At 47.5% G+C, this 17,786-nt stretch overlaps 1 protein-coding gene across 12 annotated transcripts in view; it reads right to left on the reverse strand.

The window, feature by feature from the left end:
* LOC120961640 (protein alan shepard) overlaps window positions 1-17,786 on the reverse strand; it is a 195,496-nt gene that overhangs the window by 60,109 nt on the left and 117,601 nt on the right. For all 12 annotated transcript variants that reach the window (XM_040385538.2, XM_040385535.2, XM_040385537.2 and 9 more), the window contains one exon: window positions 3,536-3,760. In XM_040385538.2, the coding sequence (XP_040241472.2) occupies window positions 3,536-3,760 (225 nt within the window). The remainder of the gene's footprint in view (window positions 1-3,535; window positions 3,761-17,786) is intronic.

Below are 17,786 nucleotides of genomic sequence, written 5' to 3' on the forward strand. Positions count from 1 at the left end.
GTTGACGATTGCGCGAATAGTTGTACTTTTTTGTGCAATGACCATTTCCTAGAATCTGAAAGACACTGACAGAGTAGAGTGTGAAAGCAAAAAACCTAACCCAACTCACAGGTGTCACATACCCCGCTGGGGAAAAGCAGAAATTCTTTTCGGTGCAATTTCAAACGAGAAGAGAGACGGAAAAAACATGTTTTTCTTGATTTCAGCGTCATTGAAAGCTTCCTTGCGGCAAAAAAAACTCCCCGTAAAACTTCATCTCGCAAAACACCACAGAAGAAAAAAAACGCAGCAAAACTGAAAGGTAATCCAATGGGATGTGTGCGGCGGGACGCGGTGAAAGGATGCAAACTTTAATCGAGTGTCGTCTTCACTTCCGAACTAATCAGTCTTTTCGTAAGGCTGAAACTTGTGAGTGTGTGTTTTTTTCGTTTTGTGCGCTGTTCTGCACTTCTTCAAAGTGGACGGACGACGAAAGTTTTTCATTGCACGTTGTTGAGGCCTCGTGTTCCTGGGACACATCACCACATTTACCCATCGTTCGTCCCATACACAGCCGCTGACAATTTCTTTGAACGGAGCGCAGTGCAACTTCATTAAATAGTTTTGCGTCCATTTCCGATCACTCGGCGAAGCGTTTGAATTGAATAAATGAAGCTGAAAACACACTCACAGGAGACATTTTATCGCAGCACCGATCGATTGGAGCTGGAGTTAGTTAATTTAAGGTTAGCTTGAGGGAAATAAGGTGCACCAATACCGTCCCAATTTCGATGCCGGACGAAAAGGAATCATTACCTGCTTAGCTCTTTTTCGCAGTATTTTTCTCGCTTTTCCAAACGATGGCGCAAACTAACGCACCAACACTAAATGTGCTATTCCAAATGTGCGTTCGCTTCTGTCTCAAGATGGGGGTTTTGCAACGCATCTCGAAATCTCTTTACCGGTTACACTTTCGTCGATTATCCTGCGAAAAACTGCTTGGACTAGGATAGGCTAGACCGGTTGCTGTAGCTGCCTCGTATGGTTAGTATTCGCAAACTCAATTTCTTCTCTTGTGGGAGAAGAAAAAGTTTCGCACTCGTCACGCTTTCGCTTTTCATCAAATTTCTACAACCCACGACACGACGCTGGTAGCAAATCTAATAAAAAACAGCAACACACACACAGACCATGCTTGGCATTCATTTGATTTCGTTCGGTACGATTCGTTTGCCGCTGTTTTTGGAGAGCTTTTTGGGGACCATCATCATCATCCTGCACGAACATCCTGTGTGCCTTTTCCGGCCGGTTTGACCAATTTTGGGAAGCTTCCTGCGCTTGCCCAGTGCGCTCCTTCTGTGGTAGAAAGTAAGATGGTGAAGTTGTTCAACAAGCTTAAACCCACCCATAACACCAGATGTCCAAATCGAAACCATCCATCCGTTCAGTTCCGCTGGGCCGTGGACAGGAAAGAAGGTCTAAAGCCTATGTAACACGTTGGTGGAAGTTCATCCCCTCCATGTCCTGGGAAACTAATGCGACTTGCCGACTTTTAGGAGACCCGTATTGAGTGTGTCAGATCGAGTTATCGACTGTTAAGGAGGAAGCGCGTTCTGTTTGTGGTCTTTTTTTTTGGGCGAGTGAGGGCCAAAGATGCCTACCCGAAACTCCCAAAACCGGGCAAGATAAAAACAAAAGTGACGAAAAAGCACGTTGCACTGTCAACCTTCTTATACGCGCCAGGACGCGCAGAACATCCGCCAATAGGGGGGTGCGAGAAGAAAATTGAATTCCCCTTTCGTATTCGCCCAAAATGGGATAGATAAAAGGCTCACCCCAGAAGATATCGCGTACATACGGACCCGACCGAAAGACCGGGCCAAACGGCTCCGCACGGAACAACCCTGGTAGGCTCTGTCGCCCAAGAAGTGTGTGTGTGTCTGACACGACCTACTCCGACCTACTTTGAATGTTTTCATCCTATTTTACAGCGCATAACTTTCGCCATCTCGACACCGCACCAGCCAGCCAGCCGGCGTGATCGCTGTGACATGCATGATAAAGAGCCGTCGTCGGCTGCCGTTTCCGAATGCCTGCCGCACACAATAAGGCTCACCCCGACGCGATGCCGGGTACTAAATGTAAACTAGATTTCACAGCGCTTTCCCATTCGCGCCGCCTTTCGGGCTGATGAGTCCGGTGTGTTGTTGCCACCATCATCATATCGTACCTCGTCAGGCAAACCGACACGTGTCATGTTTGCCCCGGGTTAAGGGATGCGAGTGGAGAGAGTGTCGCTGACGTTTCAAGGCCGGCTCGCGCAAGCGACGACCGAGACGACGACGCGGTGGTAATGGAGTTAAACTAATGCAATGGAAGAGTAAAACTAAATTTTTGCGCCCTCTTGCCACGTCTAAAAAGGAAGATACACGTGTGGCGGGGGACATCAAGACACGGCGTGGCATGTGTTTTCCCAGATCGTTCGGACGTCGTTGATGGATTTTGCCGAGAAGCAAAACGGGACACTAAAACAAAGCATTGCGACGCCAACAGTGTGACAGCGCTAGTTGTAGGACACTTTTTGAAAGAAGAGCAACTCTGGCAATGCGACCGGACGTTCGGAGTAAAAAGAAAGAAAGTCTCGCTCGGGTTGAACGGCACGAGAATTGGATTTACTTTTCTGCACATTATCATGCGCGCGTTTCCCAACGATCCGTGTAACCGTTTTCCGAATGGAGCAGAGTAATGATTCCGGTCTCATTCAAATTCCACACGTTACAGCATCGTGAGGTGATTACAATTACCGGGCCACGAAAGACCCTGAGAAAACCGAGTACGTGTATGTTAGTATGTAGCAGGATTAAAGTCATCAATTTATAGTGAGGCTTTGCTCGATATTCCACGCCCAGAAGCCCATAGAAGCAATATGCCCATCCACTCGTGACCCCGTGCTGGTACAAATATTACTTTTCCCAAGCACCTGGTGGCACTCGGGGATATCCCTGGCCGGGTCTAATCCCCAACCGCGCAAGGGCTTTTTTCCCGCTACTGCCATACGATTAAGGGATGTAATACAAATTCCGGCACCAGTTTCCCAGGATGTAATCCCAAACCTTTTTTTTGCGAGTAACCTACGAAACCAAAACAACCAAACCTGTAACTGCAAACACACCCAGGTTAGCTAAAACCCTCCAACAAACAAGCGTACGCACGCTGAACGGTTGGAGTCTGTGTGTGTGTAGCATGCAGAATCTAATTCCCCTATGCAACTTGCTCCGGGCGCACTCTCGGTTACGAGTCAACAGGAATGCTTTGGCTGTAAATAACGGAACCCAACAGGACGAAACGATTCCCTGAGCGTGTTTGCACCGACCCCCAAACACCCCGCGGTGTACTATATCCCAATCGCTACAGTGACCGTGTATTACACACCGCGCGCACAGATAAGCATACGCCCTGGATGGTGGTGCCCATTGATCAACTCTGGCGCGCGGGCAACACTGCCACTGCAGGGTTTTTTTTCCTTCTTTTTTTGGACCCCATTTGCAAAACTTACCTGAGTTGTCGTGTGTGGTGTATATGCATAGGTCTGCGGTGCAGTGTATCGGTAGGTTGGTTGTGTCGGGGCGTAACCCTGCGTCCAGGCAGTGCCTCTGTACGGTGCACCGGGAATGCCGCTGGCCGGACTAGTCATAGCGGGTCGCTGGGCACCCTTTAGCGTGGCCGGTGCAGGCGGTGGTGCTCCAGGGTAGGCGCTACGAGGCGCGGCTGTAGTACTTCCCTACAGGAGACAACAAAAAGAGGAAAACAATCGGATTAAAAACGGTGTTCGATAAAGGAGGATAAAATGACAGAGTGTGAGATCGGATAACTTCAGAATTTTTGCGAAAAAGTTTGAATCACATTAAAGATTTATATAAATTTGAGAATGATTTAGATATCCAATCCCTAATCCTCAACAGCTAACACGTTTTGGATGTCAACTGACAACGCTCCACTTAGACAGGTGGGATCTCCAAAATATTACCTCATGCTCTGTACGGACAAACAATGGAATTGAAAGATTGTTTGCTCGTGTTCAAACTCGTGTCTGCTAAACATCCTGTCCCCACTTCCTTTTCGAATCCTTTTTTATGAGCATCCTCCACTACTTCTCTCATCCAACCCTGTGCATGTTGGATGAACTCACGGATGACTTCCTTTTGGACATCGGAGACATCACGCCCCCTCCTAAACTAGTCTCGTTGACGCATTTACGACCACTTAGTGAAACTTTGCCAAACTAGCTCGTCGAGCTCAAACACACACACGCATACACAAAGACGGAAGCATTTTTATGATCTCCTCACTGATCCGACTGTGCGAGTATGAAAAGCGGGCAGCAGTGCCTGAAGCTTGCATAGGAAATCCATTCTCTTTTTTTGGGTCTCAAAAAGGAAGCAACCAACCATCATTTGACGACTCCTTCTACCCGTAGGGACAGGCAGAGCTTTGCGGGAAAGATAAGCGACCGGATGGGCATGTCGCAAACCGTGCACACGGATACACACACCGCGCCAGGGCCAACATCCTTGGGTATCGTGCTACAGCAGCAAAGGAATGGTAAGTACCTTTCCACGGGCATTGCAGTTACCCGGGTGGTTTCGCAGCGGACCAAAATTCCAAAAACCCATTGCCTGCCAAGCGAGGATAGGAAATTTATTGCTGCCCGCTTCGTTTTCGTGCACCAAAGCCACGTACGTGTGTGTGTGTGCGCTGGCTCGAGGCAGCTGCAAACCGTTCTGTTGGAGGACCACGAACCTCCAGGGGTTGATAGTGACTCCACCGATCTGCCTTTTCTAATATGACTGTGTTTGTGTGTGTGTGTGATGTCCGCCGGGTATTCCCGGTAACTCGGGTATCGTTCCGGGTGTCCTGAGTCAGCTAAATGAATAATGGTACCGTACATCCGCGGTACTGGACTCCGGTTGCGACCGTACGCTAGTGGTGGAATCTTACGAGAAACAAAACGCTCGCCAACAAACGTCCTCCACCAGAAAACTTAAGCTAAAAAGTGTACACATCCACGTCTTTGCGAGTTTGTTCGATTGTGGTTGTGGCTCACTAGGGGCTCCCGGAGGGGGGGAAAGAGGAGTGCTCTTATGTGGCTAACTTATGTGCTGGTGGACGACGACGAACACGACCGCATGCATCCATTATTGAACTTTTGCAACTTTGACTTTGCCGGAGGCGAGTGCTTCTTATCGTTGGTTTTTGTTGTTGCTCGTGTTGTTGTCACGGACAACTTGTCTGTTCGAACGGACACTGGCAGCACATCAAACAGTTGCAAGCTGTCATTTGGTGTGGGAAAAAGGAAGAAGTTGCTCGACAAGCAAACGCATCTATGCAGATTTTCTCATTTCCTGTGCCAAATTGAAGTACGGCGACGTGTGTTACTCCACGCGACCATGGTTGACCAAACATCACACAACATGTAAGTCATGGATGGAGCCACGACCACGAGACACTGTGATCAGTGTGCAGCCAAATGTCAATAAACGAGAGAGAGAGAGAGCGAGAGGTTTAAACAGCCAAACAGTGGCAAAATGGTTCATGGGGATGGAGTTTGACTGTCACACCACTTGCCGATACCCGTAAGTGCCTCAGATACAATTTCTCAAGACAATCGGACAAGTTTTTGGATGCATATAAAACCCAAACACTCCTCTTCTGAAAGCCATTGTGTACAATTAACTTTGCGCACTGTGTGCGAACGAAGAATTCAAATAATCGTGCAGGAAAGAAAAGTTTCCGTTCCGCCACATAACCGACTTTTGCTGGCACGTAAACACTTCTTCTTCCACGGTTTGGCAAGTTCTATAACAGCCGCACATAACAGAGGCTCTCTCACACACACACCGCTCACAACGGTAGTAGTACGGTAGTAGTCGAAAAGTCGAAAAGTTGATCAAAAAAGCAAAAGTTGCGGTGACGGTAAAGTGCAAATGTATGGGCATGCAACTGGCAAGTTGGTAAGAGCATAAATTTGCCACACCGGGAAGTGTGGCAGGAACGCTTCTGGGTCGCTCGGTGTAAGTTACACACCCCATTAGCGCGCCGTACAGCAACGAAGGCCACAGCTGGTGGATTTTAATGCAGTGTCAGAGCAACATTGCACGTCCTGTGTCTGTGTGTGTGTTATGAGGTGTTTTTAAAGCGCCCAAAAGTCCCGCAACAGTACAAAAAGTAGTTTTTAAGGATGGTGAACTGAAAAAAAATACACCGAGTTGAGGTGAATTACAAAATATTATTAATAAAAAAAAGTGTTAAACACAACAGAAATTCCACAAAAGTATATTTAAACTCTGATCATTAATTCTAGTTCATGTATTGAAACAATTGAGATTTGCTACTACCATTTGCGGTGCTGGCAGAATTAAAGATTCTAAGACTTCTCAATCTCTAGTTCTTGCTTTCATCCAACAAAGAGTAAAATTTAGTACCGACGAAAAATTCCCCTTTGCACCACAAATAAAGGCGCTGCAAACGATCGACTTTTTCCGAAATGTTTCACCCCACAACAAAGCCTCAATCGAACCGGCCAACCGATGTTCTTCTCCCCAGCCAGCTTCAAAAACAACAGCAATAATTGGCAGGAGTTTTCACGGACCATTCGATCCGTTTTTCTCCCACAAAGGCCGCAGAAAACGTACAGCGGAAAAAGGCACACAGCTGAAAATTACTTTGTTGTTGCCGGATCGTTTCCAGGCTTTAATCATTCGCATGCCGCGCTCAGTTTCAGTACTAGTACACAACACCCTACCCAAACACACACACATACAGAAAACCATGGCCTTGGCCGTTGAACATTCTGCATTATGGTGGTACAAAATGGTGCGATGGTGTGGTTTTAATTGAAGCATTCATGCCTTCCTGCGCCGGAGAAGATGGAGCGGCGCCCATGTTTTGTTGCCCGTTTGCTCGCCCCACCCCGCTAATGGTTCACAATTGGGCGTTTGCCGCCATTGCAGCGCCACAGCTCCACTCGTAGACAGGGAGAGGGGCTGTGTGTGTGTGCGATGAGATTCAGCGGTTGGGCAGCCGCATTTCTTTCCATGCTTTTTTGTGCGCCACTTTGCTTCAGCTTGTTTCACACCATCGTTTGGCACACACAAACACACCAGAGGATCCCATAGCCCCACGGGCTCGGAAGACGACGACCGGAGGGCACACCGAGGTGAATTGGCAAAATCTGCCAACAACATTCTGCACAATTAATCAAGCAAGCACTTCACTTCATCGGCGATGAAATGTGCCGGCTGGCTGCCGAGGTCGCTCCGTCGCACGTTTGAGAGGTGGAATGAAAGAGAAATTGTTTCCCCGCCAAACACACCGATGGGGGGAAGGGGTCAGATTTAGTCCCCCGGTGTGATCGAAGGTTTCGTCCCCGGAAGGATCGAACGGAAATGTAGAGATAGAGAGAACGGCAAATGCGCAAAGAAAAGCGCACTCATAACAAACCTCCGGCAGCATCGCTAATAAAGTGTTTAACCGAACAAAGGGAGCTTTACTGTTGGTTCGCTTCGATCGGGAGCGCTCACCACCCATCAATAGCGCTCCATTGGTTTCCCATTTTCCCATTTGGTGGTTGAGGTTGGGTTGGGAATCGCGCGCAAGCAAGAAACCGCTATTTCATTTCTCGTTTGCGCTAGTAACTGTGCTGCGTGATAGTAGCGCACTCTAGCGGCAAAACGGATAAAGCCACTAAGAGTTTGACGGGAAAGGATGGATGCAAGCAGCGTAAACCGGTGGAAATTAATGGAAAATGAAAAGGAAAAGATAACCCAGTAAGGGGAAAGGAATTACAGGGATTGTTAGGAAAAAGGGTAGGTAGAGTGAAGGAACACAAAAAAAAACTCAAAGTTCATTTGGCAACAATAAAAGCGAAAAATTGAACGTGATTTACTGTGCGCGATTGAAGTGGGTGTGGAATGCTTTTTTTCTTTTCTTCCTTCCCCTTTTGCTTTGCTTTTCGAGCGCAAGACGCTTTTATGGCTGGGGACCAACCCCAAAAATTGTCCGTCGAGCCAACGCCGTGGGTGTTGAAGCTCCACTTCAATTTTCTAACTGCCAATATTGGATATCCCAAGTAGCACTCCGAGCTGCTGAGCAAAGAGAGGCAAAAAAGCGGCTAAATTAAGCCCGCGCAGAACTTTCTGCTGCCCGGAATTGGTTTCAATCATAATTCCCACCTCGAACGAGTGTCTCAGGATAGCAAAAGGACACTCCTGGCTTCATCAGCAAATACACACACACACACACACACACACACACACACACACACACACATAGAAGAGAACATTGTGCCATCGGTAATATTAATTTCATTGAACGAATTTAATCCCAAGATTATTAACTCTCCATTCGTTCGTTGTGTCTGTGCTCCAAGCTCCTCCCTGCCGGTTGAGTTGAGCTCAAATAGAGCTACCAAAGAGAAGAAACGGATAAATCCTGGGCCAGTTCTCGAAGGCATAGGACGTCATTAAGGAGCCTTGACAGTCTAAAAGGACCACATGTCATTAGGTTTCGGTCTCGATGGAGCATCATTGCCAGTTTGATTACGGTGATGCAGTGCCGGAGAGAGTCCGGGTTGATTGGTTCGATTAAATTATAACGTCCCTCCCTCAAGGGGGAGAGTGGTGCAAAGGTACACATAGGATAAAATTTAAATTTATTCCACAGACATATCATGAGGTACGTTTTGGGGTGGAGAAAGCAGTTCAATCGATCGAAAGAAGTTCTTTGAGGTTATGGTTAACGATCAAGACGCACTCGGTAACATAATTGCTATTCAGATTGCAAATTAGAAAGAAGTAAAAACGGAATGATTCAGTTAGGTTTGCTGTGAGACATGAAGCATAAAAGAGAACGATACATGAGTCATTAAGATTGAAAATGACTTTAAAATGCTATCTTTTCATATTTTTCTTATGAATATCAATAGTGTCATTTGCATTTTTGGCATCCTGTTCATTCTTCAAAACTCTAATTCTTCTGCAACAAATCCTCAATATCTTTGCAAGATTTAAAGATGTCGTTGGATGACAACTGTCAAAAGTTTAAAAACCAATATCTTTGACATATCTTTGACAGCTGTCAAAGGTTAATCTTTGATGTTTCAACTTCAAAGTTTTTAAACAAATATAACAAACGCAAAGCTGTCCCTGATTTCAAAAGCCAATTGTATTCGCTCTATTCTATTGCGATGTTATAATAAAACCGTAAAATTCGTTGCGTAAGTAACTGCCAACAAATATTAAAAAAAACATAATCGTATCGGACACGACAGCAAACAACGCGTCTTTCAAGACACGGCTCTGTGCTCCACGTGCCGGCGCTTTTGATCAAAATTCGCATCATCGAACAACCATACACAACCAGTGCGAGGGGGAGTGGAGAAAATTGAATTCAACAATCGTAATAGGAATTAAAAAGTGAAAAAGCGTCACTTTAAACGACATCGTCCCATTGCCATGCCACATCGAACACACAGGGAGGGAGGCGGAAGAACGGGAAGGCTCTTTGCAAAGGCTGCCACGACACCGCCCGCTTCGCTCCGTGGGCAAATGTCTCCAGCGCGCGTTTGCCAGTGAACTGGAAAGGCAAAGATCAACACACAGCCGAACACACAGAAGCGCGGCGGCGCACTCGAGTGCTTGTGTTTCGCTGAAAGGCCAAGACACGGTAAGCCGGCAGAGTGAAGTGTTTTATTTTATTTTCCCCGTGGAGTGGAACGCGGAACGGGCCTTGGAGTGTGGTGGAAACTCAAAAGAAATCCTTAACAGCTTTATCCGGTAATCCGTCTCGGGGAGCGGTTTGCGCGGCTGCAGACATTCTAAGGAGCACGGGAGAGTAGCCAAGGGAGTCCTTTCGCCTCCTGTCCTCAAGTGCAGCAGCAAGGGAGCATGGAATGGAGAAATTGGATGGGGGCTACAGATTTTAGGTTACATTTCTATTCCATTCCAGCGGACTTTCAGCGAACGCAGAAGCTGACGGGCGAGTCACGTTTTCTGCTTAATCTCTCTTTGGAAATTCCACTTTGACCATTTGACCGCCAACATCGGGATGCCGCGGGCACTTGGGAACAACTTATGCTTCCTTCTGCGTACACCTCCCCGACCTTCCGACCTTCCCACTCACTGCCACATCCCCTAGTAGTTCAAATGCATCAGAGAGTCTTTCCACGAAGCTTTTCCCAGGTGCGCCACACACACATACACACACCGTGGGAGGGAACACCATCGTACCAGCTGATCCAAAGTTCAAATTCCGTTCGTGTGCTTTCTTCGCCCACGCGAGAAAATGATAAACCCACACCCAGCCAAACGCTGCGAACGCTTTTCCCCAGCTAGATTCCGTTCGGAACATTCCAGTGCAGAGCAGCTGGTAAGCCAGCAGTAGCAGCAGCAGCGCACCGGAAGATGCGTCACATTCTTGGCCGTTGCTGAGAGCCGTTCCAATTCCGGTCGTAGCACGGAGCAACGCGCGCGGCGCTGCACGATCAACTTGGCGAAACTCCACGCCGAATGGAGTGTGCATGACGTAATTGATTGAGTTGCGGCGTGAATGGAAAATGAGCGGGACCAGCAAGAGAATGTGCAGAATGAGTTAGAAAGAGGAAGGAAGGAAGAGATCGAGAGAAAGCGGGAATAAATATCGAGAATAAATTGGACGAGCCAACAAGGCGCGGCACGGGGGAGTGGATCTTGCAATTAATTGAACCGCGGGTTTTGAAGACGGACGGCTGCATTGATAGAGGGGCAGGTTGTAGATGTTTGCAGTATTGGACTGGTACTGCGCAGATGAACTGCATTTCGCGATACGAATACAAAATAGCTGCCATCCAAACCGCCCGATTGCGAGACGAGATGGAGTGCCTGCGAGATGTACAGGGGGTTGCACGTTCTCCAGCGACGGACGGTTGGGAGATTGGGGAAATATGTTAATTGCAGGTTGATTATCGCAATCTTGACGCTCCGGCTACGAGCGAATTCATTGCAAAGGAATGCATTTTTTGCATTCCTTTGTTGGGCGGACGAAAGCAGGATTGCGCAGACGATGGAGTTCGGTTCGGTTTTAGAGCTGGTGGGGTTTGGCGATGTCCAATGTCGGCATTTAGAATGAATCCCTTCTTTGCACGGGTCGGTTGCAGACGAGCACAAAACGAGCGGTTTCAACATTTCTCTGCTAGTTTGATGGTTTGCACTAATGGAATTAATTAAAATGCGTTTGTTTGGACGGCTTTGTCACAACAATAATACGCCCGAGTTTAATGTTTGCACAATTCCAAAGAAGGAATGTAAGAAGGGTTGAGAAAAATAAGTCTTTTTAAAGAGATGTGTAAGATGGGAACCAGTCCAATCTTCGAAAAGAATTGACCTAGAGCTAATGTTCATCTAGAATCGTTTACTTGTTCGCATATTCGTTCACCAAATCAAACTACAGTTCGCAGAAACATGTCCAAGCAGTTCGTAAGTTCAACTGGGAATTTTCCCAACATGTAGACGAACAAACCTAATCGGTTCACATCTATTCTTCCCATCTGTGCGGCAAAATGTCACTGTCAATGTCATAAAATAATTTGACTGAAACAAAATCCATATCAACGTCACGTACTCAATTGTGATAATCAGAGGTGATACTCAGAACGGTTGGAGTGACCAATACATGCTCATAATATGTTTGCAACCATCGCTTGGTCAGTCACTATTTCACGACTTTTTTTTTTGCTGTGATTAGTTTTGCAAAATGTCACTGACAAATTCCGGCTGAAACAAAATCATCTCAGCGTCACAAGCTCTACTGTGATGATCAGAGGCGAGCCTCAAACAGTTGGTGCGACCATCACATGCTTGGTGACATTTGGTGCAACCAACTCTTGTTCAGTCACTTGGTCGCGACATTTCCAGTCGATGATCATCGCGACGGTCATGGGAGATATGCGGTGCGTGCGAGTGGTTCCAAGAAATAAAATTAGCATGTTTTCTCGCTCTGTTTGACTCGACAGATAATCAAAACAGGTAGAGGGAGAAAGCATGCTCATTTTGTTGCTAGAGCCCACGCGCCAAGTATATTCCCAGAATGTCGTGATTGTCGCCGACAACAATGTCGTGACCAAGTGAGTGACCAAAAGTTGGGTGCTAAACTTAATATCACCAAGGATGTGATTGATTCTCCAACTGTTTGAGTATAGTCACTGATCATCTCTGTTGTGTACGTGATCTGATTTGAGCTTCGTTTCAATCATGAGTGTTGATGACTGAAACAGTGGCATTTGGCAGGACTGTTCACAGCCAGAAAAAAATCATGATTATGCGTGCGCCGGCATTAAGCTAAGCTTGTCAGTCAGAGTATCGCGTTGGACTCAAGAATTCACATGTCGTATTCATCATGTAATGACGCACTTTTATTGACTATCGCCAATGAGCATCAAGCTATCACGCATATGTTCATTGTTTTCGTTGGTGAAAATCTCGTGATACTCATGACATTTTGCAACACTGCTTCCCATCTCTAATAAACCATCCTCATCAAGCTGAGCAAAACAATCAAACAAATATAAGAATTATTATATTTTTACTATTTTTACACTACACCACGATATCCATTTAAATTGGTTCATAGAATCTGTAAGAACGTTTTACATCTTTATCGCCAAACTAAACGTTTTTAATCGAACATAAATGCACTCACAACGGCAGTGAGTCCCAAATTTAGGGGCAAAAGCTCACTCGAAAGGGCTAAAATAATTAACACGACCCGATTGAAACCGTAACATCCATTTTTATGTATAAATCCTCAAAACAGCGTGAGAATCGAACGTTACAGATTGAACCCGGGCGTGCGCTTAGCTACAAATTTTCGCTTGTGCGCGTCCACTTCATTCCCAAAACGACCTCCCTCTCCCGCCTGCTTCGCCCACTGTGTCGCCTCATTATATTGAATGCTAATTTTCGCGTCTCACGCCGGCTCCAGTCGGAAAAAGTCGCACTCACTGCTTCCGCATTCTTCACCCCCCTCCCCCCCCCCCCCCCCCTAGCCGTGTAGTGTCGTGTCAAGGTGGCCATTATGCAACTTCGCCACCCACCCCCCACCCCAGTCATCCCGTTGCTTCGTGCAAAGGCGCAAACAAACGAGCGCACATCAACGTTTGACGGTCGCGCGCGATCATGACTGCGATGCTCAGCAAACCACGTTCCGAAGGGGAGATTGTTAGGTTGCGTTGATTGAAAGAGAATAAAATTACCGGGTATCAAGTGAAACGGATTTTCTCGGAAAATAGATACCCTGCTTCTTGTGTCTTGTCTTTCTTTTTTCGCTTTTCCTAAGGTGCTTTCCTTTTTTTGTTGTTGCTGGAACCGAACGAAATCTACCCATTCAGATCGCAAAACCCCTGAATGGGGGGAAGCGGAAGAAAGGAGGGAACATACCAAGTACCTCCGAAAGAAAATGAACGGGGCAAAAAGACGATGCGATCTAACGAGGTGTAGAGAAAGAGTGATTTTGACCGGGCAGCAGCAGCACGAGCGAGGAGGAACGGAACGAAAATTGGGCAACGAGCTGCTTTCTAAGGTTGACGGGGGGTTTTGGTGGGAAGGATCCGAGACATCGTTGGATGATCTCATGAATTAACTTGTGAAACTACAGTGGATTGAACTATTTGAACCGAACCCGGCATGAGGCACCCGGGCGTGAGTGGGAAATTGGTGAACCGACTCCATTATGATACACCGAACCGATGATGATGATGTCAGTGTCAGTTGGGCTGGGGAAGGAGAGTACACAGCCAAAGGGCTTGAGGGCACTCTCACCAGGCAGCAAATGGAACAGTAAGGGAGAGAGAGAGAGAGCAAAGAGAGAGCTGAAGTGCACATCGTTTTTATCAAGAACATTATAATTAACTTTTATGACTTTCATTTGAAATAAATTTTTATTGAATGCTGCTATTGCGCTTCTGTTTTGCTGCAGTCCAATTAGTGGAGCGAGTTACACGACACAAGCACACACACCCAGCCCTGCTTTTTTATGATTGTGAGTGAGCCGAGTTAATGTGAAAATAAAAATTCAAACGGAAAGCGGAGAGAATAAAAATTAAATATCATTCGATCCGTATCTCTTTGCGTACACGTTTGAGTGTAAATTAATGTATTACTAATGGGCTTTTTTCTTTGCCGATGGCTGTTGCTAGTGTGGTGTTTGGGTGCTAGTGTGTGGCGTTACTTTTTACAAGAAGCAGCACACAGAAGAACAGAAAAAAAACTACGCCACATTTGTGCCCATGTTTACGACGAACGGCTGCTGCTGAACACACCATTTAGATAAGTATTTGCGGTGGCAATCAGGGCAATTTTGGACTGGGCTCGGTAGAAAAAAAGGGGGGGGGGGGGGATAGAGAATAATTAATCCCCGCTACAAGTTGCTTACACCTTTGGGCGGCGGTGTTCCATAAGTCAAAGCACAAGTATCAGTGGCGTGGGCCGCGAACGATTTGTGACGACCGTGATACGACATTTTCCGTAGGAGGACCAACCATTCGCTGGCACCGTTTAACGCCCGCCCTTCCGTGCCGGAAACGGAATGAAAGCGAGAGATAAGGGCGCCCAACCCCTCCCCTATCCCCCCACCCATTAACATATCAAACCCTTGCGCAGTGGACACGCGCAAATGTCACACCGGGGGACGCAAAAGGACTGGGGAAGGATGAAGAAAGTGTAATTTACCACCCGAAATTGATTGTATTCTACCGGCCCTCATCCCAACGGCATTTTGCGCGTGCGGTTCCTTTCGGTGACGGAGCCACCCAATGTTATTACAAGCTCGGAACAAACGCTTGTAACAATCAGCCCCTCGCGCTCTCTAAAGCGCCCGCATTGCCTCGCCCCAGCGTCACAGGCTGGCACAGGTTCACTTGGGAGTTAATTAAAAAGCCTGACACTTTACCCAGATAGCCGCCTTTTTGACGTCCGATGGGGGTTAAAAGGGATTATTGTAGCGCCAACTGGACGCGCAGCACAAAACCGTTTCGCTACGAGAGATCATCCGATATCATCTTGTTGCCTACTTCGGACACTTCACAAGCCTCTAACCCCCGGACACACACACACACCGTGTGGGACGGTAATTCGAGGCTCTAACTCTCCCCCAAATGCGCTCTTCGCTCGTCACTCACAAATTGGGTGTTCGGTTTTCGGGGAACTCCGGTTGCTCTCTCTCGCTCCCACACCCCTGAGGATTACACATCGAAATCGGAATCCCGACTATCTTCGCTCTGTGATCTAGTCCAGGGCGTTTTCCACACGAGCGGAGGGAAATAAATAAATAAAACCTTTCCATACTGCCAGCACCGAAATTGACTCGCGAAATTACAGTTACACAGTAGGCTCTCCAAAGCGGGTCAGCAGAAGCGGGGTACCGCTACCCGGAAAGGGGGGGGGGAGGAGGGAAAACCCGGTGGCTGTTGTTGTTTGATTTCACGTTGGTCACACTCGAGCGACAGCCAAAGCACCTCCAACAACAACAAAAACACCGCCCGGGAGATGATCCGAGGCAGCGCGCGGATGTGAACTCCTCGCTGGACATCACATTTCGGGCGAATTGGACCCCTGTCCGGTTATTGGTGAAATTGACAGCGAGTGCCCGGCACTGAAACAAAGCACAACAAAGCCACTCCACAAAGAACTCGCCATCATGGGGACAGAGTAGTTTCGCAATCCAGCTAGGAGTCTAATTATGATTAACCGAGTCGTTGTTCTGTGCCTGTGCGCATCCGCCCAATTTTTGTGTGACCGTTGTGGTTGGGGGGCAAGATGTTGCGCTGTGAACCGCCTCAATATGGCTGTTGTTGTTTTAGGACCCCCCTTTGCTACTGATGGGCGCCTGCGTGGGCCATCATTTGCAAACACAGTCTGCGAAATGAATGGGCTAATTAGCCCCTTTCGCGGGCCAGAAAGGTCATCATGCTTGGGACTCTCGTCTCGGAACTGCCTGAGTGAATTCGCACCACTGACCCTGTGTCTATGTATGTGTGTGTGTGGGTTTAACAGTGCCTTCACGATGAAGTTGATTGGAAGTTTTTTTTATTCAGGTACTACCGGAACCCTTACTGTTTATTGCACTATTTTAAAGAACACAAAACTGGAGCTTTTTTCCTCTCTGCAGAATAGCGTCAGAGCGCTTTGTTAGAAGTTTTAAGGCATTTACAGCAGATTTCATAGAATTGGTTAGATCATCCACAAGCACTTTCAACTCCCTGCCGAAAACCAACCGAAACGATGCTAATTAAAATATTTAATGTGATATGCAAGCGCACCTGGCGGGCGGGCGGTCTCGCCCCGACGATAAGCGGCTGTTCTATGGTGAATAAATCAATTAAAAACCATGAAACTCCCCAATGAAATATTTTACCTTGTGGGCCCGTAATCACGCCACTCGAAAGAATTTCAAGTGTCGTAAATTTGCCTATCAAGATGAGCGCACACACCGCTCTGGCTGTTTTTTTTGCCTGGCACGCCAATCTGTTCCCTTTTTTTTGCCCACCAAGGCCCTCGGGCCAAACAAACAAGGTTCCTGGGTTCCGTCAGAAATAACTTCCTGATAAAAGATGCCGGAAGGGAGTGAAGGCTTGTTCTTACTCCGGACGGCTTAAATCTTCTCCCAGCTTGGAGAACTTTTCACGCCAAGAACGTCAACTTATGGTGCCGGGCTTCCAACGACGGGAGGACACAAGTGCATCGCCGCTCCTGCATAAATGGCCTAATTTTTGGGGAAAAGCAGCTCCACGAGACTACAACATATTTGTCACATTATCACGGCCCAAGTATGCACATACTTTCTGCCCCTGGACATTGTTTGTCCCCTCTGGAGGAGGGAGGTTTTCGTTGGAAGCTCTTATGGGACGCTTTGTGGATGGCGAAATTCCTGCCGGCAAAAGCTTTACGTGTGCAGTTGACGCTTAGATATCGCTCAAGAGTCAACACATTGTGCCTGCTTCGCATTTTGTGGACGTACACGAAAATTGAAAGTCCCACACACACACACACACACACTGCAGTGTTGCACAAAAACAAGCGAGCTCTATGGGGCGTTAGCTACTTTCCCCTTGCCATCGAGCGGCGCCCTAAATCAAGCACGGCCGCTACAATGGTGGTGACATTTTCCATTATCTTGTTAGATAGTGTCATATTATTAAAACCATTTCCGCGTTTTCCCAGCGTTTGCCACCTCGCACACAACCCATTGGAATTCGTCGTCACCCACCGGGCAAGCAGCAGCGCTCATTCGCTATCAGCCACTTTATGAATGCGTTTTTGGAGGAGGAGGACCTATGGGCTGAACGATGCTTAGACGATATGGTCGTTCCCAAACCAACCCCGGGGATGAGGTTACAGCACACACACACACACCGTTGGCTGTTGGCATTCCGACACACGTGCGTGATTTATGGGGCCGTGCTGCAGCTATGCAGCTATGCAGCAGGAATAGCACGGCAACGAGCGACGACTCTCTCGCAGTTCTTTGGTGCTTTAATTTTCCCCCGTTTTTGCTTTCTGCTCCCTGCTCCTAGGGCTTCGATCGATCGGCTCTTATGCTTCTGGGCGCTCGCTCGCAGGTGGTCCTTGCACTTTGCGCAGTGGTTGCCGTTTAGTCGCGAGCTCATAATGCCACACGCGCATACGGGGCACACCCGATCCCGATGGCGATGGGCGAAAAGTTCATTTTATGTGCATAAAGGACAGGCAGCCAATCGGTTCCGCTTTTCGGTTTCAGTG

This window comes from Anopheles coluzzii, chromosome 2 (genome assembly GCF_943734685.1).
Source record: "Anopheles coluzzii chromosome 2, AcolN3, whole genome shotgun sequence".
NCBI classification, from domain to species: Eukaryota; Metazoa; Arthropoda; class Insecta; order Diptera; family Culicidae; genus Anopheles; species Anopheles coluzzii.